At 39.3% G+C, this 27,763-nt stretch overlaps 1 protein-coding gene across 1 annotated transcript in view; it reads right to left on the reverse strand.

The window, feature by feature from the left end:
• Positions 1 to 6,489: 6,489 nt before the first annotated feature.
• The window catches only part of ptprdb (protein tyrosine phosphatase receptor type Db), a 65,996-nt gene continuing 44,722 nt past the window's right edge, over positions 6,490 to 27,763 (reverse strand). Inside the window, exons 23-34 of the mRNA XM_066649298.1 lie at positions 27,444 to 27,541; positions 21,044 to 21,167; positions 20,063 to 20,238; positions 17,778 to 17,897; positions 16,513 to 16,667; positions 14,721 to 15,006; positions 13,043 to 13,221; positions 12,720 to 12,846; positions 12,470 to 12,595; positions 11,892 to 12,046; positions 11,061 to 11,196; positions 6,490 to 9,528 (exon numbers count right to left, since the gene is read on the reverse strand). Coding sequence (XP_066505395.1) covers positions 9,460 to 9,528; positions 11,061 to 11,196; positions 11,892 to 12,046; positions 12,470 to 12,595; positions 12,720 to 12,846; positions 13,043 to 13,221; positions 14,721 to 15,006; positions 16,513 to 16,667; positions 17,778 to 17,897; positions 20,063 to 20,238; positions 21,044 to 21,167; positions 27,444 to 27,541 — 1,751 coding nt within the window. The 3' untranslated portion in view covers positions 6,490 to 9,459. The remainder of the gene's footprint in view (positions 9,529 to 11,060; positions 11,197 to 11,891; positions 12,047 to 12,469; positions 12,596 to 12,719; positions 12,847 to 13,042; positions 13,222 to 14,720; positions 15,007 to 16,512; positions 16,668 to 17,777; positions 17,898 to 20,062; positions 20,239 to 21,043; positions 21,168 to 27,443; positions 27,542 to 27,763) is intronic.

A 27,763-nucleotide genomic window follows, 5' to 3' on the forward strand; every position in this document is an offset into this window, starting at 1 on the left:
AAAAATGCCACCTTTGACCACTGACCTGGGAGGGTGAAAGCAAACACATTGGATGTCTAATTGATTTTAAAAACGGAACGTGGAAAAGTATTGTATAATTAAATGCTCTAATATTAGGAATCATGCTTAATATGATTTGAAAAAATTTATAAACACTGAGTCTAAGTGAGGTCAAAATGATGGCCTTTTTTAGGAGGCTGGAAGAAATTCAATACTGTTACAGTACAGACCAAATTTCCTCTATCACTACAAACAAATTTTGCCATAAACTACCAAACATTTAATATTTATGTTGTCTGTATCCAGGAACAAATATACTGCTGCTTCAAACACCTAGCCCCGGTGTCCAAATTAAATTCAGTAAGTATTTATTAATGTCATGTTTCTGGTTTAGGTCACACCCACTTTCAGTTCACAGTGATCAACGAAGGTCAGTTCACGAAGGAGAAAAAGCAGTATTTTTCAGGAAATGATACCAAAATCAGAATATTTATGTTTAAAATATCCACTCCAACAATTTGCTTTATACAAAAGATTTTTCTGTTGTGTGACTATTAAAGTATGACCTGCATTATTTGTGCCAAATTACTTTGTTTGATTAATTAAAAGGAACATATTCTACGCTTTACGAAAAATCTATGAGCTGCTTTGGTCAAAAATACTACAAGGATCAAACAACACAGCAGCATTCTGCCTGTTTAAACAACCCTGTTCAAAATGGCTGATTTCAGCACCTTTAAATGAGAATGTGTCACAACTCAGTTCACCGCTAGATGGTGAAATACGAACACAACTTCCACACCGTGGAAAAACCATGTTTAGCTTCCTTCCGCGGATATTATCTATTTATTTTTAAAGTGTCTCAAAAATCTGAAAGTCTCACTAAACACACAATATAACAGACTATTGATGTCCTGAAGATGAAGAAATTTTACTGTGGAGATTTTTTGTAATGGCCCTGTGAACAGAGCGTGTGAAATGACAGAACTACTGCAGCATTTAAGGTGAAAGAGAAAATCCAAACAAATCGATTGCTCGTCCTTGGTGTCCCGGATGTGTATCTGATTTTTTTGTAACTCGTATTTTGGTGTCTGAATTTCGTCACCGAATTTGAACAACTTCAAAATATATTTTTTTAATTTTTTTATCTGAATTTATTAACCTTGAAATAACAGTGAAAACGTGTTCTTGAAAATTCACGAGTTCTGTTCAAGAGCAAAATATATTCAGACGCATAATTTCAGTGCAAAAAAATTCAGTGCTACAAATTCAAAGGTGGTAATATTTCAAAGTCTGACGAGACAGATTTGCTTCCATACAACAGTTCTCTCTGTCTTCATATGAACAATGTAATGAAACTTGGACACACTAGGACCTGGGAGAGCTGCTTCTGTTACTGCATCCATCTGACGCCGTTGGCCAACGGTCTGTATCCGCTTGTTAAGTGTGACGCCACGTGTGATGTTTCCGTGTCCAATCGCCCCTGTGGTCCCTTGTCATACAAATAAAAGACCTGCGTTTAGTGTTTATATAAGGCTGAATGTCTCAATTATCTAATCTCATTTCAGGACTTATAAAAATGAATAAATTAAATGTAAAAAGAAGCAAACGTCTTTGGCAGCACAATGTGATCTGATCTGTGTTTTAGGTACCCGTTTCTGGGAGTATGGGAACCACAGAGAGAGAGATGTGTCTCCTGCTGTTCGGTCTCTGGGAGCAGAAGAGCTGCAGAGGGAGACGTGTCTCCCACTCACGGTCAGTCCTGGTGTTGTAATGAGTTCTGCTACTGGTGATTATATTCTATAACAAGGATTTGCACAGTAATTTTTTTAATAACTCACCAGAGGCAAAACTCATCTAGTGGCAAAATCACTGAAGTTGGCCGTACTGAGCCGGACATGATGTTTCACAAGGTCGATACGTCACAACTCAATAAGTGGATTGCAGTTGTGTTCAAAGCTGAACTTAAGCAAAAATATGGACATTCTGGTGCCTGAGAATAATCTGCAGACCATAATATTAGAATTTAATGTATGCAGTAACATTGTGGCTGCACCTTTAAAAAAAAAAAAAAACAACCACAAAGAAAAGTTAAGTTTCATACTAGGTATAAAGTATATTTTTAATTTAATATGAATCATGTTGACACCTAGGCTCTTTTGATTCACTGACTCATGTCCTAAATCAAACCGAATCATTTATAAAGATATTGACTCTCTTTGTTAATGTGTGTTTTCCCCTGTGGCTGGATGCATCTGTGGTATAAATTAATGCACGAATGACAATTGCCAGCTGTAACAGCAGAAGAGCAGATATGTCTAGACCATTCAGCCTGAAGTCAAGTTGTCAAAACTGTCACTGTGTGTAGATGACAGCAGGATTATAAATGTCACAGCGTGTTTGTGCATGTGCTGTACAACTTCTACAGTCTCTGCTATACAGTACCCCTTTTATTCAATTACGTGAGAATCTCCAGATCAGAAATATGAGGAACTCTTGGGGGTTGGTGAGTGAGTGTATGTGGTGCCCCGTGATGGACTGGTGCCCTGGCCGGGGTGTACTTTTGCCTTGTGCCCAATGATTCCAGGTAGCCTCTGAAATCTCAGAGTAAAGCAGTTACAGACAATGCAATAAATTGCTGTGCAGTATGAAGTACTGGACTGTTTTTCCCAAGTGTAAGAAACAGTTCCAAGATTTGTCCACCATAATAAACTGTCAAAGAACTCTCGTATTTTATGGGTAAAATCTGTAATGCTCTAAGATCTATGTGATTATTTATAATAATAATCTTTTGTAGTAATCAAAGGACAAAATATGAACACATTGCTATGATTTGCACCTCCTGAAGTACTGGACTGTCCAAATGAGAGTTATTACTATTTTATTTGGGTATTACACCATATTGACATGTACAGCATTTCACACTATCATTTTATATCATGATGATGATGTAACTGTAACTGTATAAAATTTGGCCTATTTTTGTTTATATTCTGCATGTTGCCATTTCACTTCAAGATTTATTTAACTGACAAAAGAACATATTTTCAATGACTGGCGGACAAATATGATTTTGTAATTACAAACTTGTCAATTTTGAAGTCAATTCCTGCAACACACTTGAAAATGTTGGTAAAGAGGCAGTGTGAAGCTTTTACAGAATATTCAAGTTGGTGGCTTTAAAACATTCAACGACAGGCAGACATTCATTAATTCATTCATTATCTGTAACCGCTTATCCCCATTTCAGGGTCGCGGTGGGTCCAGAGCCTACCTGGAATCATTGGGCGCAAGGTGGGAATACACCCTGTAGGGGGCGCCAGTCCTTCACAGGGCAACAAACACACACACACACACACACTCACATCTACGGACACTTTTGAGTCGCCAATCCACCTACCAACGTGTGTTTTTGGACTGTGGGAGGAAACCGGAGCACCCGGAGGAAACCCACGCGAACACGGGGAGAACACACCAACTCCTCACAGACAGTCACCCGGAGCGGGAATCGAACCCATAACCTCCAGGCCCCTGGAGCTGTGTGACTGCGAAACTACCTGCTGACGACAGGCATGTGAATATAAAATGTATTAAAGGAGCATCCACCCAAGGCAGAACCTCGCCAGCACAGGCCATAGCTCTTTGTGCTAAACTTCATCACAGAATTGTCCCACACTTTAAGAACATTTAACAATTCAATGTTACAAAAATGTAGGTCTTTCTCCATCAAAAACATGTAAAACTTATGAAAGGTTCAAGAAATCTCTAGAGCACAGTTGAAGAAAACTGTGTGTCAAGGCTGGATACTACTGTTGAATGAGTGACCTTCAAGTATTCAGACTGCACTGTATTAAAAAGCATCATACTACAGTACTTCAGAAATCTGTTGGTAACAAATGTAAACTTAAACTACTGCAAAAGGAGAATGCTATATTTTATTTCTAAGCAGAAATGGTGTTTCATTTTCTTGGACACAGGCTTCACATATTTGAGGGTCCAAAATACAGTGGAAATTTGTGCTGTGTTCAGATGTGTTCATGTTTAGCTTGTTTTGGGGAAAAACTGAACCAGTTTTCTGTGCCAGAACTTAAAGGGCCACACTTGAATCAGGGAACGGTGTTAAAGACTGTACATCAGGGTGCAAAACATGGTTAGCTTGCGAAGACAATGCTAGGCCTAATTCTGCACAGATCTGTTTCCATCAGAAGAAATACCACACAAAATCAACCAGTCTTGAGCAGCTGAAATCTTTTATCAATCAAGTATGGTCAAACATTCCACTAATAAAACTGCAACAATTAATATCCCCAGATCCCAAATGATTAAAAATTTTAACTGAAGATAAACAGTGGGGAAACTTGCCTGTCACAACTGCTTTTGAATGTGTCGCAGGCATCAAACTGCTTTTGAATGTGTCGCAGGCATCAAACTGTCACGCCCTCGTCCTGTCTTGTCTGTTTTCCCTGCCATGTGCTCTTGCACATGGCTGTTTGTTATTGTTCATGTCTCTGCCCTAGTCCCACCTTTGTTCTTCCTCCTCTCAGTGTCTCATTTGTAATCCTGCCCCCTCATTATGTTTCAGATGTCCCTTGTCTGTGTTGTGCGACTCCTTCTGGGACATTCCACCTTCGTTTGGTGATCTCTGTCTTGTCTTGTTTTTCATGCCCTCCAAGTCTGTCTTTGTATCTCGTCTCACGTTTGTCTGTGTCCAAGTTTAGTCTGTTTAGCTGTCCATGTTCAAGTTCTTCTGTTTAGCTTTCTTTGTCTGTTTAGTTTTCCGCCTCTGTCAGTCCACTCAGTCCAGACACAAACGTTAATTTGTTTATGTTTAAAAAGTGTTGTCAAGTTGGTTAATGAAAACATTGGAACTATTTCATTTGTACTTCAATCAGTAAAAATAATATTATTAATAGTATTATTAATTTGAACTTGGTCACTTTTGGTCTGTGGGATAGTGTTACTCTTATTGAAACCCCTAGCTCTTTGGCCAAAAAAAATATAAATTAAAATATTTCTCTAAGTACTTGCTTTGAGTTGCCTCTGCTGTGTTCTATTTAGGTAGTATTCTCAACTATTTATCTATTTTAATTAAGCCATGTAAATATCCATATTATTCAGTGAAATATCAACCATCTTATCTTAAACCTGAGCAACAATGCTTGATTGAGAAATTATTCATTCATTCACTGTCTGTAACCACTTATCCAGTTTAAGGTCATGGTAGGTTTTGAGCCTACCTGGAATCACTGGACACAAGGCAGGAAATCCTGTCCAAACACACACACACCTACCAATGTGCACACCCAGGTAAAGCACACCAAACTCCTCAGTCACCTGAGGAGATATTTGAACTCTCTACCACTGTTCCAGGGTCCTGTAGACGTGACTCTCTAGGTTGTGGCATGGTGCTGTCCTATAGTGAAGTTAATTAAAATAGTGTCACATATTTAAAGCAGCAATCTGTAAGATATTTACTGTACTAAGTCATAAAATGTCCAGGGTGTGATCATAGATTAAGGAATAGTCTAAACTGTCATATCAACAAGGTGGAGCTTTGCGTCTGGAGAGTAGAGGGAGGAGGCAGACAGACCTATCCATTGTTGTAAAAATCTATTGTAGTTATTTGTCATGTATGTCATATGTATGTCATTTTAAATGCTTGGTGTCAGTATTACTGATTGCTCCTTTAAAATTTTTTTTTTTCATGTTCCATACTCTAACAAGTTTAGGTGTGCAGTTTTATAAACTTTTGACCATATATTTAATCATCTATTGCTTGTGCTTTACCCATTCCTGATCACATTTATAGTGTTTTTGATAGATGGATTCCACAAAGACAAAGAAAGACCCACACAAAGTAATTTTTGCTGTGAGAACACTTTGCATTACAGTTAACTAAAGGAAACAACAGTCAATTTTCTACCATTTTACTTGCAATTACTGTACCTTGCAGTGTTTCTGCCTTGCACTGAAGTGTCCACACACAGACCCTATCACTGTCAGCATTATTCATTCTTTTTCTGTAACTGCGTTATCCTGTTCAGGGTCATTGTTGGTCCAAAGCCTAGCCAAAATTACTGGATGCAAGGTGGAAACGCAACCTGGAGAGGGTGCCAGTCCATCACGGGGCATGTGCTATTCCTGTAATGAAAGCATTTCATTCAGCACTTGCATAAATATTTTCATAATTTTACACTGGACTCACTTGTAATGCTTCATTCACCAGAAAATGTTAACATCCGTTGAAAAAGCACCTCTTTGAAGCGATCTAAGCAAAATAACTAGGAAAAAAGAGTAAGTTATTTAAACATGTAACAGTAACTGCTCTCAACTCATTCAGAGATAATGACATATCTAAAGATATATTAGGACAATAACTATTAGTTTTAACTTCATTACAAATTAATTAACAATATTTTATATTTTTTTGAACAGCTATGTGATAAGAGCACCCTCCAAAATGAAGAACAAACTAATTTCTTACACATTTCTTACCAGTTTATTTGTAACAAATAAAAGAGTTCCACGAATACCCCTGTATTCTCACACAACTCTGTCCTCACAACAAAAGTAGGAAAATAAAAAAAGCATAAGATTAATTCTCTAATATATATTTACATTTACTACAAAATCAGAGGTAAATGATCATTGACAGGCCTCACTTTTTGTTCACATTAACAGACAAGTAAGACTGCAGAAACTCTCACAACATTTAACATGAAAAATGGCAATTAAATGAATATTTGGTCATTATCACATGATGAAACATACTTCCATGATGATTCTACATAAAGCATCATAATTTCACACACTGATGTGTATACAGATTTGTTGAAGAATATAAATTTCAAACAAATAATCAATAAACAAAAGTAGTATATTAAAAGTCAATGGGAAAATAAAAAACTGAAAGTTGTATAATGAAGCCAGGTGAATTACTACTCCTTGATATTTGCATGATTTTAAATACACATTGTAAGAGTTTTTGCAGTTCTTAACTTGAATCATGAAAAACTTATTTCAACTGCAGATAACGAAAAACACAACAAATGCAGAAAGAACAAAGCGCAAGGGAGGACACTGATGTCACATTTTGCAGGGGAGCCGAACAGAACTTTTAAATTAAATCAACTGAACATTTGGCTCCTGGTAAAAGGCTGTTTCCTTGAGAATCTCAGCATGTCCTCTCTTTCAGTTTACCACACTCCTGACAGAGGACTAAAAAAGAGAACTACGATCACGCCATCTTGTCTTCTTTAAAACATTTAATGCTAACACTACAAGTGTATATTCTCTTTAATCTTTGACACCAAAAAGATATTAATTTATATCTTAACATGCACACACTGTGAGCAATACAGTGATATTCTTCTCAGACGGCATCAGTAACATTCCGTGTTGAAGAATTAATAAGGGTTAGTGCATAGAACAAGAGTGCAGTCATTTTCAAAACGCCAAGAGGCTGTTCCTTAGTGTAGATAACACCACGGCTGCTGTCGAGAACAGAGACACTAAGAGCAATTTCACATTTCTTTAACTGAACAGGTTCCTGGGGTGCTTGGTGCCCTAAATTGTAACCACCTGTGTGAAACTGGGTCACAACCTGATCTCTGTGGCCTGGTCACAGATTACTGATTTAGATTTGTATTTCCATGGCATTACTTAAAATGTTTAAACACTCAAGTGTATGACTTGTCCAGGGAGAAGGGTCATAAATATGTATCATACAAAACATTTTTGTACGTGGACTATCAATCAAACTTGCAAGTGTTCCATTTTAAACAACTTATGTTTTTGCATTTGTGTAGTGCAAAGTACATACAACACTTACATAAGCCCCAGGAACCAATTTAAACCATCCAACTTCTTATGTGAAAATGCCCAAAGAAATGTCCAAAACAAAAGAATAAAGCAGCACCTTGCTGTTTTCAGACACTGCACTCTCCCCAAAAGGCAAAAATATAGGACAATTTCAATTTTCAGAAAAAAGATGACAAGACAATGTACTAATCTGACGTAACTGCTTCTGATTAATCATTGTGTTGTTGTACGTTTTTAGGAACCGGAAAAAATATATTACATGTTGCAACATGAAATAGAAATGATTTCTTTTAAATTTATGGATAGGGGCGAATATGAAATTTTTCCAAAAAATGCATGCATATACTGTTAATAGTAAGAATTCCTAAAGACCTTGGCAGCATAAATTTACGTTGATCAATATGGCTTTGTAAAAAAAAATATTCATTATAGTGTGTGTCAAGGAGAGACATAATGCTAAACTTATCAAAGCAATATTAAAACTTCCTGTGGCACATGTAATTATATTTTATCAAAGTTGAAGTGTTGTTTGGAAATTAATATGTAGATAAACATACAAAGAAGTGAATCAACACTTGAATCATTTCAAAGGTTTAAAACTATGATAAGGCACTACTACAATTGAACGATCATTTTGTGTTATAGTATTGAACATGTCACCATTATAGGTTTTGATAAGGTGAACTTCAAAACTTAGTGTCTCTGTTTGGTAAAGTGTAGTGAAAAATCTTTCTTTTTTTCCCGTCAATGCTTCTCTTTGATATTTGTGCACAAAATCAGTGCCTCACTTAACATTTCAGTTAAACACCACCCAAAACAATACATTTTCATGTGATAATATATGAATAAAGTTTATATAGTTATATTAATTATTATAATTCTGTATAATATAAGATTCAACAGACAATATAATTACACTGTGGATTAACCTATCTGGGTGCTTTCCATTATAATTCAAGGTGCACTCCTTCAGTATTGCACATCATTTCAGATAACTAATGACTGCCAATCCGCTCCTTTTTTATCTACACATCTGTGTGTATTGTGCTATCCACAGGCTGAAACAGAAGCTGCATGAATCACAAAACTTTAATAATTAGGTATTAGCCCTAATCTCTTTGCAGTCACAGACACAAGTGACTTAGTGTTGCCCACTTTACAATTGGTGACATAAATCAGTGGCAAAATTAATTAAAAAATATTTAGCCTTGTTAATCAAAACTGTTTTTAAATTGTAATGTAAAAACTTTCCTAATTATTTGACCACATGTCTCCCAGGTGCTTTGTCCACAGTGTCTGTAACCTACACAGAATATTTTCAAATTAACACTAGGACACTGTCTAATAAACTTTTATGCATTTTTATCCACTGTAATTGCTCTCTGAACTCAAAGACTTGCTCCAAAGCTGGTGCCATTGGTTACTTTATAGGTAAGTCTAAGGCAGTCCTAAGTTTGATATTTGGTTTAACTTACTGCAGCCTTAACTTAATCCAGTATGGTTACTAACCCAAGAATACAGCTTTATTGCCCAGGTATCACTGCCCAGACAGTGTAAAGACAGTGGCATTGGGAGACAGTGTTTTAATACTGATTAGAAGAGAGGAAATGGCCTGTTGGTCCAAAAGAACTGGAGAGCTTATGTTGCATAGTGATCAAAACTGCCCAGGTACTCTAGGGCTGCACGGTAGCAAAACTGGTACTGCTCCTATAGAAAAGAAAAAGAACAAAGATGGATGAACAACCCAATATACAGTGAGAAGACATGTTGTACACTGAATCTGTTAACATCCACTACATCTAAAATGTTTGGAAATCTGGTTTATTAGATTTAGATGTATTGTAAATTTTAAAATGTAATTATCTATTTTTGTCAGTCTTTGTTTGTCAAGTTATCTGCCTTAAATTTGGATTTTAAAATATCATTAATCATGAAGCATTATTATCAGTAAATAACAGGAATGCAACAATTTTTTTCGGCTGATACCATAACCGATAATTAGCACATAGGAGTAGCCAATACAGATACAAATAACCGATATGTTTTTTCTTTATGTAATTAAAGTAAATTCACTTTGCATTAAAGAAAAATTCTCTTTTATCGTGGGTTGTCAAAGCACATGCCTTTACTTCAATGTTTGTACATGTCTGTGCTTTTTAATGCTATCTTTTAAGTATATTAGTTGTAGTTCATTTTTGTGTGAGGGGGAGACTAACTCACTCACTCTATATCTATTTTCATGTGTTTTTTAAGGGCTCCTGCACTGTGGTGGTTGTGAGTGTCTTTCTGTCATTTAACCTGTCTGTGTGTTTACATCGCTTTCTGTGTGTGCGTGTACTGGGCATCGCTAATACTTTAAATTTAATATCACCATGGAAAAATTTAATCCCAGAAACTGTGAAAACCTTCCACACAGCAGACATAACTGTGTATTTATAGGTGTCAGTGCATATGCTCAAGCACAAAATTGGGGCCAATTTATCGGGTGTAATATTGGCTAAATATCCAAAATCAGACAGATAGTAACAAAACAAAAAATCCACATATCTGTAAATAATATATGGGACGCTGATATATCGTGCATCACTAGTAATTAAGCATTAGTATAACCTCATCCTTATTACAGCTTCCTAGACTTTTGCAAATTATATAAAAACTATGAAATTGCCCAAGATTATTTCTCATGCAGTGGCATCTGAGGTCTCAAACCTCATTAAACAGCACTATTATTTTTCCAGTGTCATAATTTTTTGGAGTGTGTTGCAGGAAATCAAACTGTCAGTGAAAAAAACTGGAAATCTATTCTTTGCACTTTATTCAGTTAAATAAAAATTAAGAATTTGGTTTGTAAAATGCGGTGGCGCAGCAGGTAGTGTCGCAGTCACACGGCTCCAGGGACCTGGAGGTTGTGGGTTCGATTCCCGCTCCGGGTGACTGTCTGTGAGGAGTTGGTGTGTTCTCCCCGTGTCTGCGTGGGTTTCCTCCGGGTGCTCCGGTTTCCTCCCACAGTCCAAAAACACATGTTGCAGGTGGATTGGCGACTCGAAAGTGTCCGTAGGTGTGAGTGAATGTGTGTGTGTGTGTGTTGCCCTGTGAAGGACTGGCGTCCCCTCCAGGGTGTATTCCCGCCTTGCGCCTGATGATTCCAGGTAGGCTCTGGACCCCCCGCGACCCTAAATTGGATAAGCGGTTACAGATAATGGATGGATGGATGGTTTGTGAAATGGAAGTGTGTTTACCTCTGTCTGAACCATGGCTGGTCTTTGTGTTCGCAGCATTTTGACAGTTTGGAAAATGTCAACAACTCCTTCATAACGCATCCTCTCCAATACTATACTCAAAGTGATGAACACACCTGTCCTCCCAACACCAGCACTGTCATGTACACAAACACAAAGACAAACACACAATTTCTCAATCAGTTAACCATGTTTAATCTGCACTAATTAATAATCCATACAGCACATTATTAAAGTACATAGAAGAAGTAAACCTTTAGTTAATTTGAAAATGAAATTATAAATTATTTCTTAATTTTATATATTCATTACTTTTATGCCAAACTTTTAGATGCTAAGGGGGACAGAAAAACAAGAAAAACTGACCACTCTTGCACCTATTGTTGACATCATCATCATCATCATCACTATTTGTATTATTGTTAATTTATTATTAAAACCTCCAACAAACCTGTAAGCATAGGACCAGTGCACATTAATCAAACTTATTGAAACACTTAGCAATATAATTTAAGCTTTTTTAAACTGTCCACAAAGAGACAATTCCAGTGAAGGAGACTGAAATGGGAGAGAACCTTCAAACAACAACAATCACACGAGATTGGGAGTGTATTTGTCATATGACCCAGCAACATTATGAATGTCAGAATTCTCAAAAATATCCAAACATACATCTACTTTATGGTTCTAATTGTTACAAGTATACAATGGCACCATTTGCAGATCGGAATTTGAAGTGTATATTACCTGGCTCAGCTGCCTAAAATTAAAAACTATTTCAATAACTTGCTATAACTATAAAAGGTCAATTCAAGCAGGATAGCCTTTTACCTGCAATGTACTGTGATGGGTCCATCTTGACCAAATTGTTCTTTTGTTTTATGTACTTGACCAATAAAATCAATGAAGCCTTCTCCAGATTTTGGCACACCCTGCTCTGGCCAATCCGTGAACTGGAACTGCCGAACAGTTCGAGACTGGCCGTCCTGAGAAGAGAAACATAGACTGAGGCTTTTGCAAAATATATTTCAGCGTGTTTGTGTAAGTGAGGAAATAGCCAGACTGTTCCAAGAAAAGAGGTCAGTACATACTGAGTTAGAGCTGTGTGACTCAGAGAGTGTGTGTGTGATAGAAATAGAATAGGATAGAAATAAATGGTAATGTTTTCCTATCTGGAACTTAACTTGTCCTGGTAAATTAGATTAATGCACAAAGTACTTTACATAACCTTTACATCACAGGAAATCTTCATTGTCTGAATCAGGAAAATTCAGCTTGCACCATATTTTGGTTACTAAATGAACATTGGGTTTGGAATTGTGTGTCATCACTGCAGTATTTTGGCCACTGTTCCACAAACCCTTATAACAAATGTAATGTGTATGTGTGTGTGTCACTTAATAACTTACTCTGGCATCAGTCACTTTAAACTCTCTCAGAATGTACTGGGGCATGTTGTACTCCGCCATGGGATCCACCACAAAGTACTGATAGCGTGCTGACCTCTCTGATGGCCAGTATTGGTGGCACTTTTCCTAGAAAAACAAACAAACAAAAAACATTTAGTTTTTAACTGAAAATTAAATGAACATAGGGTGGTGTGTCATTTCCACATTTTATTTTAAAGAAAGCAAGAGAGTATGATTTCATGTAACTAACCCTTCCCATCTCTCTGAGTTTAGTGAGCATGACTACAATAGTGGAGTTGTGTTCCCAGAGCATCCTCCAGTAATCTTCAGCAGTCTCAGCTAGAGGACCCTGTGTTGCTATATATGCCCTCTGCTGCCTGCAGGGGGCAGAAGCATAACAGGAATATAGAAAGAAATTCTGCATGATAAAACTGGCAACAATGAACATCCATTGAGCATTAATTTCTTTGTTTGAGTAGGAAATATAAACAATATAAATTGTAAATTATACACTTTTCAAACAACTGTTGTTGATTAATTATATATATATATATATATATATAAAAAACATACCTATATCCATCTATAAAGCTGGCGTTGACATAGTCTGAGCCTTCAACTCCTCGAATCGGCTGCAGACTCACCCGTGTTGTCTCATAGGGCATGATATTGACCAGTCTGTTTTTGAATTTATTGCAGGGCAGGTTGGCACTCACAAATCGAGAGTTGTGTGCCCTCGCATTGGCTAATCTCTGAACCAGATCAAAATAGAAGCAGGAAAATGTTAACTCCTGAGAGTTAAGGTTCGATTTTTATGCATGAACAAAACGCACATCGAGTTTTGAACACAAACATGTGTATTAATGGTATCCTTCACACTAAGTCGGAAAAACTGACTGACTGCAACGCTGTGTCAGATTTTTGCATTAAAAATCCGGCCGAACAATCAGAGTGCCGTTACAGACAAATCATGTTTACAGACAAAAAATAATATAGAACAACAATGCAAAAAAGAGAAAAATCTAAGCTTTAATTCAAGTGCCTTTATTTGGTGGGAAAAAACTCACACATTAAGAAATAAATTTTTGAATGAAATCATGTATGCCACAATTATTGGCACCCCTGGAAGTAGTACTTTGTACAACCTCCTTTTGCCAACAAGACAGCACTTAATCTTCTCCTATAACTCTTCAGAAGATGGGAGAATACAAAAAGAAGGATATTCGAACATTCCTCTTTGCACAACCTCTCTAAATCATCCAGAGTCCTGGGTCTACACCTATGCACTCTCTTCTTCAGCTTACCCCACAGGTTTACTATTGGGCTGAGGTCTGGGGACTGAGATGGCCATGAGAGGAGCTTGATTTTGTGCCTTGTGAACCATTTTTGAGTAGATTTGGCCACATTTTTAGGATCATTATCTTGCTGAAAGACCCAGTGACGACATATCTTCAGCTTTCGGGCAGAGGCCACTAGATTCTGACTCAAAATGTCCTGGTAGTTCAAAAAGTTCATGATTCCATGTATCCTTACAAGGTTTCCAGGTCCTTTGGAGAAGAAACAGGCCCACAGCATCACCGATCCTCCCCCATACTTAACAGTGGGTATGAGGTGTTTTTCTGCGTACTCATCCTTGGTGTTATGCTAGACCCACTTAGAGTATTTGTTGCCAAAAAGCTCTATCTTGGGCTCATCTGACCAAAGCACACGGTCCCCGTTAGTATCCAAGTACCGCTTGGCAAATTTCACCTGATTTATGAAGGTCGACACACATCTGCTTTAATTGAATGGTGTGTTCTCTTGTCTTTCCCATGTTTAAGAATGAGTAAGAGAAATAGACCTCAATGTAATGCTATATTTATACTCCAGGGAAACAGGAAGTGCTGAATTACTAATTAAAGGTTCCTAGATACTTTGATCCACTTTATACACTGCATTAGAAATGACATAAATTGTTCAAATACATTTATTTCCAGGAAATTGTTAAGGGGTGTCAATAATTGTGGAACAGGTCATTTTATTGGAAATTATTTTTTAGTCAGGATTCTTTCTTTATTTTTTCTTTTTCACTTGAGTTTAAGGTTGCTTTTTTCTAAATTTTTTCAAAGTGAGATTATGCTTCTGCAATAAAAAAAGTAATTTTTAACACATTTTAACTAGGGATGCCAATAATTATGGAATCCAATTATAGGATAAATGGATTCTAAAGCTCTAAGATCAAGACCATAAAGCACTGAGATACATCACTCACCTTAAACTCCTGTTCCATGCCACTGATGTTGTCAGGAGGTTCAGCTTGTGTGAGCCTCTGGATGTAGGCATATAGATTCCGTGCAGGAACCTCTGTGTTGCCACAGGTGACTGCCTCCAGCAGTGCATCGTAAATGAATATGTATTGCTCCTCTGTCTGAACCATGTAATTCCGCTGCGAGCGCATCAGGGTAACATGGCCATAGACATCAATCGCCTTCTCTTGCTTTACTCGTTCCAACATAGCATCAATCACAATGAAACAGCCTGTACGGCCTACTCCAGCACTGAGAAAACAAGGAAAATGAGCATTTTTAAATATATAACAAGCACTAAATCTGGGGTGTTGGACTTGGACCACATTTATCCCACCCTGCAGTAACTTGTAATCAATTCTGACAAGGCCAATCACACTAATTTGTATCCAATACCTATTGACACAGGGAATGACCTTTGAACAGTTTCAATTACCCAGAGGAGAATAATAATAATCAACTGTATCTCTTAGATGACATTAGATACTTAACTGGTGATTCTTTTAAAAAATACAGGACATACAGGATAGACAAAGGACCAAACTCATCTTGGAAAAGATCTTATCTTGGCAAATCTCAGTGCAATATATTACTCACAGGAAGCAAAAGTCAAGTGTCTCTTGTGGCTGAAATATTTTTTGCTATTTCTCTCCTATGTGTAGAAAATGTAGATAAAATGTTGATGAAATATTCTCCATTTCTCCTCCTATGACCAGTACACACATAAATAAGTCTGCAATTATATTTTCCCTCAACCGCCCATGTATAAAAATAAAAAAAGCTATAAAGTAATCTGAATATGGCTGCTTTAAATGCCAAAAAATTTGCACGTGTTTTGTTTTTTGTCTGAAAAGCAATACATATAAATAACTCTGAATAAGAAAATACTGGGATAACATCGCTGTTACAGTTCATCGCAGCAAAGTTTTATAATACAAAAACCATAGTGTAAAAATGTCACTTAATAACATCATCCCACACTTTACACCCACTCTTCAGCCTCCTGGCTTCAGGAAGAAGGTATCAGAGCCTCCAAGCCCATTCCACAAGACTGCTGAACACTTTCATCCATCAGGCTGTCAGGAAGCTGAGCTCTGTCCACTATGCACCCCCTCTGCCCCCTACCACTAAACATTGAAAAACATTCATGTTCACATACCAACTCTAACTCAAGCTCTTTTTGCACACAAGACTCAAAACTATGCTTCTTTTACATCTGCTCTAACTGCTTATTTACAGCTATTGCACTACACTGCTACTATATGCACCACTGTTGTAATCTGCTGCTGTTAAGTGATTTGCACTGTTGCACTACCTATGTTTTGGTCAGAATGTATGGATGAGTATATGTTGCATGTATAGAAGTACATGTATCTATAAGTCACGTATGGATGTGTGTGGGTATATGTATATACACATATAAATATCTATTATTCACCTTGTTTGTATATTAGTGTATTTTTCATTAATTTAATATATTTACCTTTTTCTTTTCTATATATTTTTTGTTTATATATTTTTGTTTTTCTGGTGAGAGAGAAACAATATCTTGATTCTTCTATGTTCTAGACATAAAATTGACAATAAAGTATCCATGAAATTTGAAGAATGTTACTAATATAATGATTAAACAAATATTTAACCCCTGAAACCTAGAGTGTACGTTGTCCAGTCAATCTGTTTAAGACTAGGAAGAAGGATTTTCATCATAACTCACAAAAGCAACTGTTTTTTTCTAGGTTAGATTTACAGATTTACCTGCAGTGGACCACAATGGGTCCAGCATCAGGAGGGTTGCAAGCTTTGATCCTGCGGAGGAAGGCCAGGAAAGGGGTGGGATGCTCAGGTACGCCATGGTCTGGCCAAGCTGTAAACTGAAACTGACGAACCTCACGCCTTTCACTGCTGCCACTCTGCTTAGCACACATAGAAAATATACTGAAACACTGGCTTTATATATATGAGATTACAAAAGTTAATATTCTTTGTGTGTAAGAGAATACAATGAACAAAAAGAAAAAATAAAAGAAAGGTGAAAAAAAGGGTGGGGGTGAAAGAGTGAGAGAAGGCAAAAATAACAGAGAAATGTGGAAGCATGAAATGAAGGTGAAAGTGAGAGAGGATGTGAGAGAATGTGAGAGAAGTGAGAGTAAGAGGGAGAGATAGAGAGTCAAAAAAGTGCAAAAAACTGAGACTGTGAGATTGTATTGTGACATGTCACACCTTAGTGCAGAGCAAGTGAAGAATCTGTTCTGCAAGTGCTTCAGGAGGGAATAATACATTTTGGGTAGTCATAGTCAAAGCAAGATTTTACCTGCCTGTCATGCTTGAGCATGGCCAAATATAGTTAAAAATCGGGGCATATGTAAAGCACTGTGCAGAAGTCAGGGGCCATATTTCATTTATTTAATTTACAGTCAAAACCAGACATTATTTATTTTTTAGCATCAGGATAAAATCAGTCCATACAAGCATGTTTCCATGCTTGTGAGATGATTTTTTTTTTTCTACTGACAATCTCAGTAATCCTTCAGACTACTATAACCCATAATCCATATAACTTACTCTCAGACATCCAGTTTGGTGTTCTATTGCATTTTTTAAGGCATCACTGGGGATCAAACTAGTGATCTCTCAATTATATGTTCAAAGTTCTACCCATCTCTGTGTGTCTATGCAGTTGTGCTGTTAGACAATTCACTATATATGGATGTAGTTTAATTTGTAACACAGATTTAAATGTCTGTTCCATCATACAGATGACTAAAAAATGCTTCAGAAATACTTTTGGTGCAAACTGGCCTTGAAAAAAGAGGCACAGGATGATGGTGTGAGTGAGAGACAAAAGTGTGTGAGCGTGAATGTAACGGAGGAATCTAGCGAGCAAGGGCATGCTGTTAGAAAAAGACGAGAGAGAAAAATAAAAGAAAACCAGAGATCAAGATAGAGAAGGCAGTTAGAGAAAGAGAAAATGGAGGGAGAGTAGAGAGTGTGGGTGTATGTATGTGTGTGTGTGTGTTCACCTTAAACAGAGCAAAAGTCCTGACGCAATATGTGGCGAGCTCCACAGTGTCCAGCACAGAAACCTGCATGAGGCCATACGTCTCTGAGCCTCTGCTGGGCCAGTATTGATCGCACTTGTTCTGCACACAGAGCAGCACATAGTCACTAAACTGCTGCAACACACACAGCACTGCAGCAGCAAAACTTCACTAACCCATAAAGCAGCTTTACATCAACACTGCAAGAAACAGCACCTCGGCATCACCTTACTGCTTTATAATAGGGATGCCAGATTCGATTCACTTTTTGGCTCCCATTTACAATCCATGAAAAATTAAGAAAGCATCTGATCGTATAGTTGTGTAGAGATTTCATGTAAGCTAACAAAAGATTCAGAATGCTATTTTAAACTGTGCATAATGTTTTTATACACTGCTTTTTAGAAATCACCATCATGAATATGCCGCTTTTTCAATTCACTCTACCATGCATAAAGTTGCCTATAAAATTAGACAAACACTATTGTAGCTTAACTGCACATTCATATTTTACACAAAAATATTGGATTCTACTGTAAGTAGGAAATACGGGAGTAAAAAATGAATAAGCTTAATAATTTGACTGTATTCCATTACGTCCTTTAAATATCTTGATAGGTACTGATGCCAGTGGGAATCTGGACATCCCAACTATAAATAGCAGATCAGAAGTGAATACCTTACTATAAGATGGCTCTGTAAGGCCTGTATTTAGTCACAGTTTAACACTTAATACCATTCGGCATGTAGAATAATAACTACTGGGTGAGAGTTTCAGTCCTGATCCTTAAACAAAGAAAGTAAAATTTTATGCCAGTTACATGCAGTGATCAGATGACTAGCTGTTTGAAATGACTACATATTAACCTTAGATTTATGGGTGTGCAGAAAGAGAGACAGAAGGAGACATTAGATAGTGAAGAAGTGAAGGGTGAAGAGGCAAACATGTAGGAGAGCTAGTGGTAAGGAAAGAGTGAGAGTGAAAGAGCAACAAAGGAATCTGAAGGAGACATCTTGCCTTGGAGAAGAAATAGGAAGGCATCTGGAGAACAACAGACAAACACATCAAGCTTTGATCTACTTAGCGACATGGTACAAATGTCTAATTGCTAGAGGAAGAATTACTAATGAGACTGTATATTTCATTAGTGACCATATATTAGTAAAGAGGGGCATAAATGTGTATACTAGAGTATTTGGGGATTATCTGTTACTAGAGGTGGGGAAATATGATCATGAATTATGAAGATTTTTTAAAATTAATTAATTAATTAATTAATTATTTTTTCCCCCTCAAATTAAGAGAATCAAAAGCACTTCTAGAATATTAAACAGCTGCATAAACATAAAAATTTTTCATCAATTACAAGGTCTGTAAATATTACCAAACATTAATTATAACTGCTAAATGTCAGTCCATTGTGCAATTCATAAATATTATTTTATGCCTAAATCTTTATATTTAATTAGTTATTTAAATATTTAAATTAACATTTTAAATGTAATAACCTGGTTCCAGTCTCTGTTCCAGGAACCACACATACAATATTGCATTCTTCAAGGAATGTCGCACTTTTGATAATTATTTTCATCCCACAAAACCTTTGAGTACTTAACAATCACATTTCCACATGCCTGTTTTATCTGCTTTTTAAAAAGCCGTTAAAACATTTCCAGTGCCTCTGAAGATAGATAGCAGGGCAAGTAGAAATGAAATATAAGAAACCAAATATTCTTGGGATCTTTTTGGAGCAGTCTTAAGTTTTATTTATATTAAGTTAACAATTTTTATTAAACAAATGAGAGATCAAATCTATCAAATATGACATTGCTCTATGTTTCTTAGTTCTTGAGAGTGAGCGAGTTTCAAAATGTACTGAGAGATTAAAAATTCTGGCTATAAAGGAGGCTTTAGTTTGTAAATTTTTATCATTTCCATCTATCGCCATTTTAGCAGTAGTGTGGGGAATGCTCTCTTACAACCTCCAATGCAGATAAAATTAAATATTTATGTTTTTAACATGTACATTTCACATGCTACACAATGTAGTGCTTAACTTTATATAAGGTACATAAATAGCATTTGCTTGGTTAATAATTAACTGATTAGTTTCATGTGACACATGACAATGTAAATTTATTCTGCTAAATTCTTCAGCTAAAAACCACTGGTTAAAACACGTCAATAGGTTCATTTTTATGACCTTGTGCATGTGTGTGTGTGGGTGTGCATCTGTGGGTGGTGTGTGCATATGTATCATGCTCACCCTTGATTTTTCCTCTAGCTTCGTTATCATGATTATGTTTGCTGTGTGCTGTTCCCAGACCATCCTCCAGAAGTCACTGATCGTCTCGGGCATCGGCCCCTGTGTTGCTATATATGCACCCTGCCGGCGGTAACCATCAATAAAGTTGGCATTGATGTAGTCGCTGCCTGGCTGACCTGAACACCCAGAACAAAAGAGAGACATGGAAAGACAGGAGCTTTAGCTTTACAGACTTTTAAAGTCTAACGTTTATAAACAAAACAAAACAAAAAAGTGTATACACACATACAAATAAATACATAAAAGGACTCTTAAAATCTTCATGGCAAACAAGTACTGAATACATTAATACTGATCTCTGTTGAAATACATATATAGTCAGAAATAAGACAGTCTATATCATTAAAGAAACAATTTTGCCTCTCTCAAATGGAGCTGATAAACCAAATAAACTTAAACACTCAAGTCACACAAAGTTGTTGGGTTTACTTATCCCAGTTCAGGGATTGCAGTAGGTCCAAAGCCTACCTGTAATCACAGGGCCCAAGGCTGGATGAAGTGCCATTGAATCACAGGGCAACACACATTCATTCACATACTTGCACACTATGGACAATTTAGCTTGACCAATCACCCTACCAACACATGTATCCACGCAAATTCAGGAAGAACACATCAAGCTCCTTACAGACAGCCACCTGAAGCAGGGCTCAGAACCACAAACCCAGGACCCTGGAGCTGTGTGACAGAGACACTACTTGTTGCACTACTATGCCAGCCTGACATGAAGTTTGGTAGGCTATATATTTCCATTACTTGCTTGCTATATTAGCCTCAAAATTCTCATTAGGTATAAGATGAACCTCAACTCATTGTGAATTTTCACTGAACTCCTACCTGTCTCTCTATCAGACATACTGTACATTAAAAAAACAATTACTCGATGCTTGCAAACCCACAAATCTCCACACTGTCTCTTACCATCATTGTTGGAGAGCACCACTCTGGTGTGGTCGTAGGCGATGACATTAGCATAACGGTTCTTTGGTTTGTTAATCTCCAGGTTTGAGTGCTCCCATGAGAACTGCTGCCCGGGGTCAATAGACTGCATGGAGAGAAATGTCAGGTTTTACAATCATTATTCAACACTTACTGTGTAATTATACTCTCAGTGACAGCCTTCATATAGTACCTGATTTGCACTACTGTGTTTTTCAGTGTGCATATTTGTTGTTTACTAATTAACTACACCTACATATTTTGCTTCTACATTTCAACACGTACATCAATTATACAGATGCACTTCGTAGGTATACAGTTTGACTGTAGCTCATATTTTGCTGCACAAAGGGACCACAAGAGGACCATCAGTACACCAGATTTCCCAAAGCAGTACATGTGTGAAACCATACACACATTTTTATCAGTGAATTAAACGGTAGTCAACTTCATAACAACAACATGTATAATTTCGAGCGAAAACCGTTTATGATAGAACGACATACTCTGGTTCAGTTCCTCAGTTCCAAGGTTGCCATGCCCTAGGCCAAGCTTCAAATAGAGGGGTATAAATCCCCAGTACTTGACTGTCTTGCAGTGGAAAAGCACTTCTACAAATCACTCTGAATAAGAATGTATGTTAAAGCTATAAAAGCAAATGGAAATAGAAATCTGTGAAGGAAATTTTCTCCACCTCTTAAATTAGTACCTGACCTAAATAAAAAATCTCTTGTGGCAAAATACAACCAAATCTTCAAGCAAATATCCAATGACTTGCTGAAATATTAGAGGCTCATATATTGGACAGTAATGAAGTAAATGTAATTTGTTACTGTACTTAAGTAGTTTTTTGTGTATCTTAAACAAGTATTTCGATTTTGGGTGACTTTTTATTTTTACTCCACTACATTATGAAAATCTGCTGTTCCTTTTGGTTTATCCATCCATCCATTCCATCCATTATCCACCGCTTATCCGGGTCCGGGTCGCGGGGGAAGCAGTCGGAGCAAGGAAACCCAGACCTCCCTCTCCCCAGCCACCGACTCTAGCTCCTCCGGGGGTATACCGAGGCGTTCCCAGGCCAGTCGAGACATATAGTCTCTCCAGCGTGTTCTTGGTCTGCCCCGGGGCCTCCTCCCCGTTGGACATGCCCGGAACACCTCTCCAGGAAGGCGTCCAGGAGGCATCCGAACCAGATGCCCGAACCATCTCAGCTGGCTCCTCTCGACGTGGAGGAGCAGCGGCTCCACTCCGAGTCTCTCCCAGATGTCCGAGCTCCTAACCCTGTCTCTAAGGGAGAGTCCAGACATCCTGCGGAGAAAACTCATTTCAGCCGCTTGTACCCGCGATCTCGTTCTTTCGGTCACTACCCAAAGCTCGTGACCATAGGTGAGGGTTGGGACGTAGATTGAACGGTAAATCGAGAGCTTTGCTTTTCTGCTCAGCTCTCTCTTCACCACAACGGACCGGTACAGAGCCCGCATTACTGCTGACGCTGCACCGATCCGCCTGTCAATCTCACGCTCCATCTTTCCCTCACTCATGAACAAGACCCCGAGGTATTTAAACTCCTCCACTTGAGGCAGGATCTCACTTCCAACCTGGAGAGAGCACTCCACCCTTTTCCGGCTGAGTACCATGGACTCGGACTTGGAGGTGCTGATCCTCATCCCTACCGCTTCACACTCGGCTGCAAACTGGTCCAGCAAGAGCTGGAGGTCCCGGCTCGATGAAGCCAACAAGACCACATCATCTGCAAAAAGCAGACATGGAATCCTGAGACCACCAAACCGGACACCCTCCGCCACTTGGCTAGGCCGAGAAATTCTGTCCATAAAAATTATGAACAGAACCGGTGACAACGGGCAGCCCTGACGGAGTCCAACTCTGACTGGAAACCAGTCAGATTTACTGCCAGCCATACGAACCAGACTCCTGCTCTGTTTGTACAGGGACTGGATAGCTCGTAACAAAGAGCCCAGTACCCCATACTCCCTGAGCACCCCCCACAGAATACCCCGAGGGACACGGTCGAATGCCTTCTCCAGATCCACAAAACACATGTAGACTGGTTGAGCAAACTCCCATGCACCCTCCAGGATCCTAGCGAGGGTAAAGAGCTGGTCCTGTGTTCCACGACCGGAGCGGAATCCGCATTGTTCCTCCTGGATCCGAGGTTCAACTATCAGTCGGACTCTGTTCTCCAGTACCCCCGCATAGACCTTACCGGGGAGGCTGAGGAGTGTGATCCCCCTATAGTTGGAACACACCCTCCGATCCCCCTTTTTGAAAAGGGGAACCACCACCCCAGTCTGCCAGTCCAGAGGCACTGCCCCCGATGTCCACGCGATGTTGCAAAGACGTGTCAACCAGGACAGCCCCACAACATCCAGAGCCTTGAGGAACCCGGGGTGAACCTCATCCACCCCCGGGGCCCTACCGCCAAGGAGTTTCCCTACCACCTTGGCCACTTTAGCCCCAGTGATAGACGAGCCCCCCCCGGGGTCCCCAAGCTCTGCTTCCTCTGCGGAAGATGTGCTGGTGGGATTGAGAAGATCCTCGAAATATTCCTTCCACCGTCTGATGACGTCCCCAGTCGAGGTCAACAGTTCCCCACCCCCACCATATACAGTGTTGGTGGAAAACTGCTTTCCCCTCCTGAGTCGCCTGACGGTTTGCCAGAAACTTCTTGGAGCCGACCGAAAGTCGTTTTCCATGTTCTTACCGAGCTCCTCCCACACCCGAGTTTTTGCCTCAGCGACTGCCGAGGCCGCAAGCCGCTTGGCTCCCCGGTACCTGTCGGCTGCCTCCGGAGTCCCCTGAGCCAACCAGGCTTGATAGGACTCTTTCTTTAGCTTGATAGCCCCCCTCACCCGGGGTGTCCACCACCGAGTGCGGGGATTGCCACCCCGACAGGCACCGACAACCTTGCAGCCACAGCTCCGTTCAGCCGCCTCAACAATGGAGGTCCGGAACATGGCCCACTCGGACTCAATGTCACCAGCCTCCCCCGGGATGCAGTCGAAGCTCTGCCGGATGTGGGAGTTGAAGATCTTTCTGACAGGTTCCTCTGCCAAACGTTCCCAGCAAACCCTCAGCACACGTTTGGGCCTGCCAGGTCTGTCCGGCATCCTCCCCCGCCATCTGATCCAACTCACCACAAGGTGGTGATCAGTTGACAGCTCAGCGCCTCTCTTCACCCGAGTGTCCAGAACATATGGCCGCAGGTCAGATGATACGACTATAAAGTCGATCATCGAAATGCGGCCTAGGGTGTCCTGATGCCAGGTGTACTTGTGGACACCCTTATGTTCGAACATGGTGTTCGTAATGGACAAACTGTGACGAGCACAGAAATCCAATAACTGAACACCACTCGGGTTCAGATCAGCGGGGCCGTTCCTCCCAATCACGCCCCTCCAGGTCTCACTGTCATTACCCACGTGAGCGTTGAAGTCCCCCAGCAGAACAATGGAGTCCCCAGAATGAGTGTTCTTCAGCACTCCCTCTAGGGTCCCCAAGAAGGCATGGTACTCTGAACTGCTGTTCGGTGCATAAGCACAAACAACAGTCAGAGCCCTTTCCCCAACCCGAAGGCGCAGGGAAATTACCCTCTCGTCCACTGGGGTAAACCCCAACATACAGGCGCTAAGCTGGGGGGCTATGAGTAAGCCCACACCTGCCTTACGCCTCTCACCCTGGGCAACTCCAGAGTGAAAGAGCATCCAGCCCCTCTCAAGGAGATTGGTTCCAGAGCCCATACTGTGTGTCGAGGTGAGCCCAACTATATCTAGCCGGTACCTCTCAACCTCGCGCACCAGCTCAGGCTCTTTTCCCACCAGAGAGGTTACGTTCCATGTTCCAAAAGCCAGTTTCAGTAACCGAGGATCAGAACGCCAGGGCCCCCGACCCCGACCGCCACCCGATCCACAATGCACCAGACCCGGATTACTACCTCTCCCACAGGTGGTGGGCCCATGGGAGAGTGGACCCATGTATTTCCTTCGGGCTAAGCCCGGCCGGACCCCATAGGTGAAAGTCCGGCCACCAGGCGCTCGCCAAGGAGCCCCTCCCCCAGGCCTGGCTCCAGGGTGAGGCCCCGGTAACCCTGCTCCGGGCAAGGGAGGCTGTGTCCTCGTTGTTATCTTATTCATCCATGTCTTTATGGATCACTCTTTGTCTGGCCCATCACCTAGGACCAATTTGCCTTGGGAGACCCTACCAGGGGCTATTGCCCCCGACAACATAGCTCCTAGGCTCACGCAGGCACGCAAACCCCTCCACCACGTTAAGGTGGTGATCCAAGGAGGAGGTTTATATGTAAGTAAAATTTTTGGTTTATATGTAAGTAAAATCGTATCTAGTGATCGACCAATATATCGGCCGGCCGATGCATGCCGTCTCATCAGAGAAAACGGTATGAATTATTTTCTCTTCTTCAGCTCTCACTATTTGTTACTGGCTGCTCCTTGTACCATACACTCAATAACTCTCGCCTTTTAACACGCCAGTCATTTAAAGGAACACTGTACTTGGTGACAAACAAGTGTAAGTATCAAAAATAAACTTAGTACATCAGAATAAAACACACAATTACTAATGGTTTTTACTGTTTGGTGAGGGATAAGTGGCCACTTGGTGAGGGACAAGAGACGAGTTTCTCATAGAACATTAAGAAAAAAACTAAGATGTTGACATTAGGTCTAGACAAGATATATATCCTTATGGAGAGCTTGGGGTCTAAAGAGACACTTGGAGAGGCCATCTGTCCACTGTCTGCTCCAGCTTGAATAACTTCAAATAGGTATGAGATATCAACTCCAAATGTTACCTGATGAAAGTAGACCCCTGGAGACAAGTTTAAAAAGGAAAAAGTAATGGGATTCATGAACTCTTCAGTTTATAGTCACTAACATTTTCTTTTTCAAAATAAGATAAGCACCTTTTTGTGCTTGGTTTGTATGGTTTGTATGTACTGTTAAGTTAGAATCAGTGGTTAGGAGTGATTTATGACAACTACAGATCCGTAAACCATGTAATATGATTTACGGATCTGTCAATGTCCTTAATCACTCCTAACAGAGGATGTGAATCAGTTACATGTATATTTAACACGGTTTAACAATTAACAGTATAAATTAACACAAAACTTGAAGCAAGGTCAAAACCAGAAATATTCCAAAACCTGAAAATCGGTACAGCAAGATAAACAGTATCAGGCAAAAAGTCAGAAAAATTAAAAGGTATTTGAGAAACAGATGGCTCAGAATTGCAGAAATAGCTAAATAAATAGGCCTACTTTGCAACTATGAAGACAAAACGGAAAGCTTAAAATAACTCAAAATAAAAATTTTTTTACCTTAAATTTACAGCTTTAAAACTTTTGTGATGTTTTTCTGAGTTGTAATAGGGAGAATAGAGCGTGTGAATGCTAATATTGGCTCAGCACAGCAGGAACTGCTTTTTTGGAGGAGGGTAGGCACAATTTTTCGTTCCACGTGTTTCCAGTCCACGTTGCAAGCTTTTTTCCCCGAGATGTCTGCATTTTTCCTTTGTTTAATCTTATTCTACATTCTGTGACGTCTAAACCAATGTCTGAGGAAATAACCAGCAGTGCATTTGCTGCTGTCTGCAGTCCCTGTAATGTGGAGAAGTTCATATTTTTAGACTTCCTCAGTTCAACTTGACCCATGTTCGTCTGACTGTGGACTAATCACAGTCATTGCGGTCTGCGTCAATGCCCCAGGTAGTTAGTTATATTTCTGAAGACATGCGAGTCAGGCTACAGCGTAGGGTTTGGTTCGATGTGTGCCCTATGGCATAGGTTTCGATGTAGAATCATAAATTTGGCTTAATCCTCAGGAGACAACAACCTCTGTCGGCTTGGAGGGGAAATACCTTGGGTGTATGTGACAGTTAATATAACAACTTTGGCAATTTCTATCGTGTTCATCAATGTCAGACTAATTAATAACATTCTTTTAAAATACCAGTGAACCAAGAGTCATACAAGAGCCTTTTCACCTATAATGCATTGATTATGCATGTTTCAAAAATGGTAATAGGACATTAGAACCATATTAATTCATGGTACATTTACTTTGGATACTTAAATACATTTGAAGGTAAATACTTTTTTACTTTTACTCAAGTGGAGATCTAAATCGAGGACTTTTACTTGAGTAACATTTTACATTGAGTATCTGTACTTTTACATGTTTTGTATAATTTGTCCACCACTGCAAACAACAATATGATATTTCTGACTCCTGATGCTGGTGAAAACGATTTATTGGTGAAAATATTGCACCTGTTTGATAATAACATAACTGAGTTTCAAACTCACAAATACCCAATGACAGGGAAATTATCTTGTGCTTACCTCATATTCTTGAGAAAATCTTAAATTCTCATTAGCCTTCATCCTCTCGATGTAATTTGGCAGTTCTGAGATAGCAACTGGTGGATGACTGGCCATACCTGGCAATCAGACAATAAGAGTCAGACAATAAGAGGCTAAAACAGTCATGCAGAGGCCATGCAGTACCAGAAGAGGTTATGGCTTAATTCAGTGAGGAGTTCTAAGAAAAAAATAAAGATTACATTTTTATACTGAGAGCGAAAGCAAAAGCAAGCAGAGACTGTCTGGCAGGTTGTCAAGTCCTGTCAATGCTACCCTTTTCTTTGGTCTTGAGTTAATAT

Source organism: Hoplias malabaricus, chromosome 2 (genome assembly GCF_029633855.1).
Source record: "Hoplias malabaricus isolate fHopMal1 chromosome 2, fHopMal1.hap1, whole genome shotgun sequence".
Taxonomy (NCBI): domain Eukaryota; kingdom Metazoa; phylum Chordata; class Actinopteri; order Characiformes; family Erythrinidae; genus Hoplias; species Hoplias malabaricus.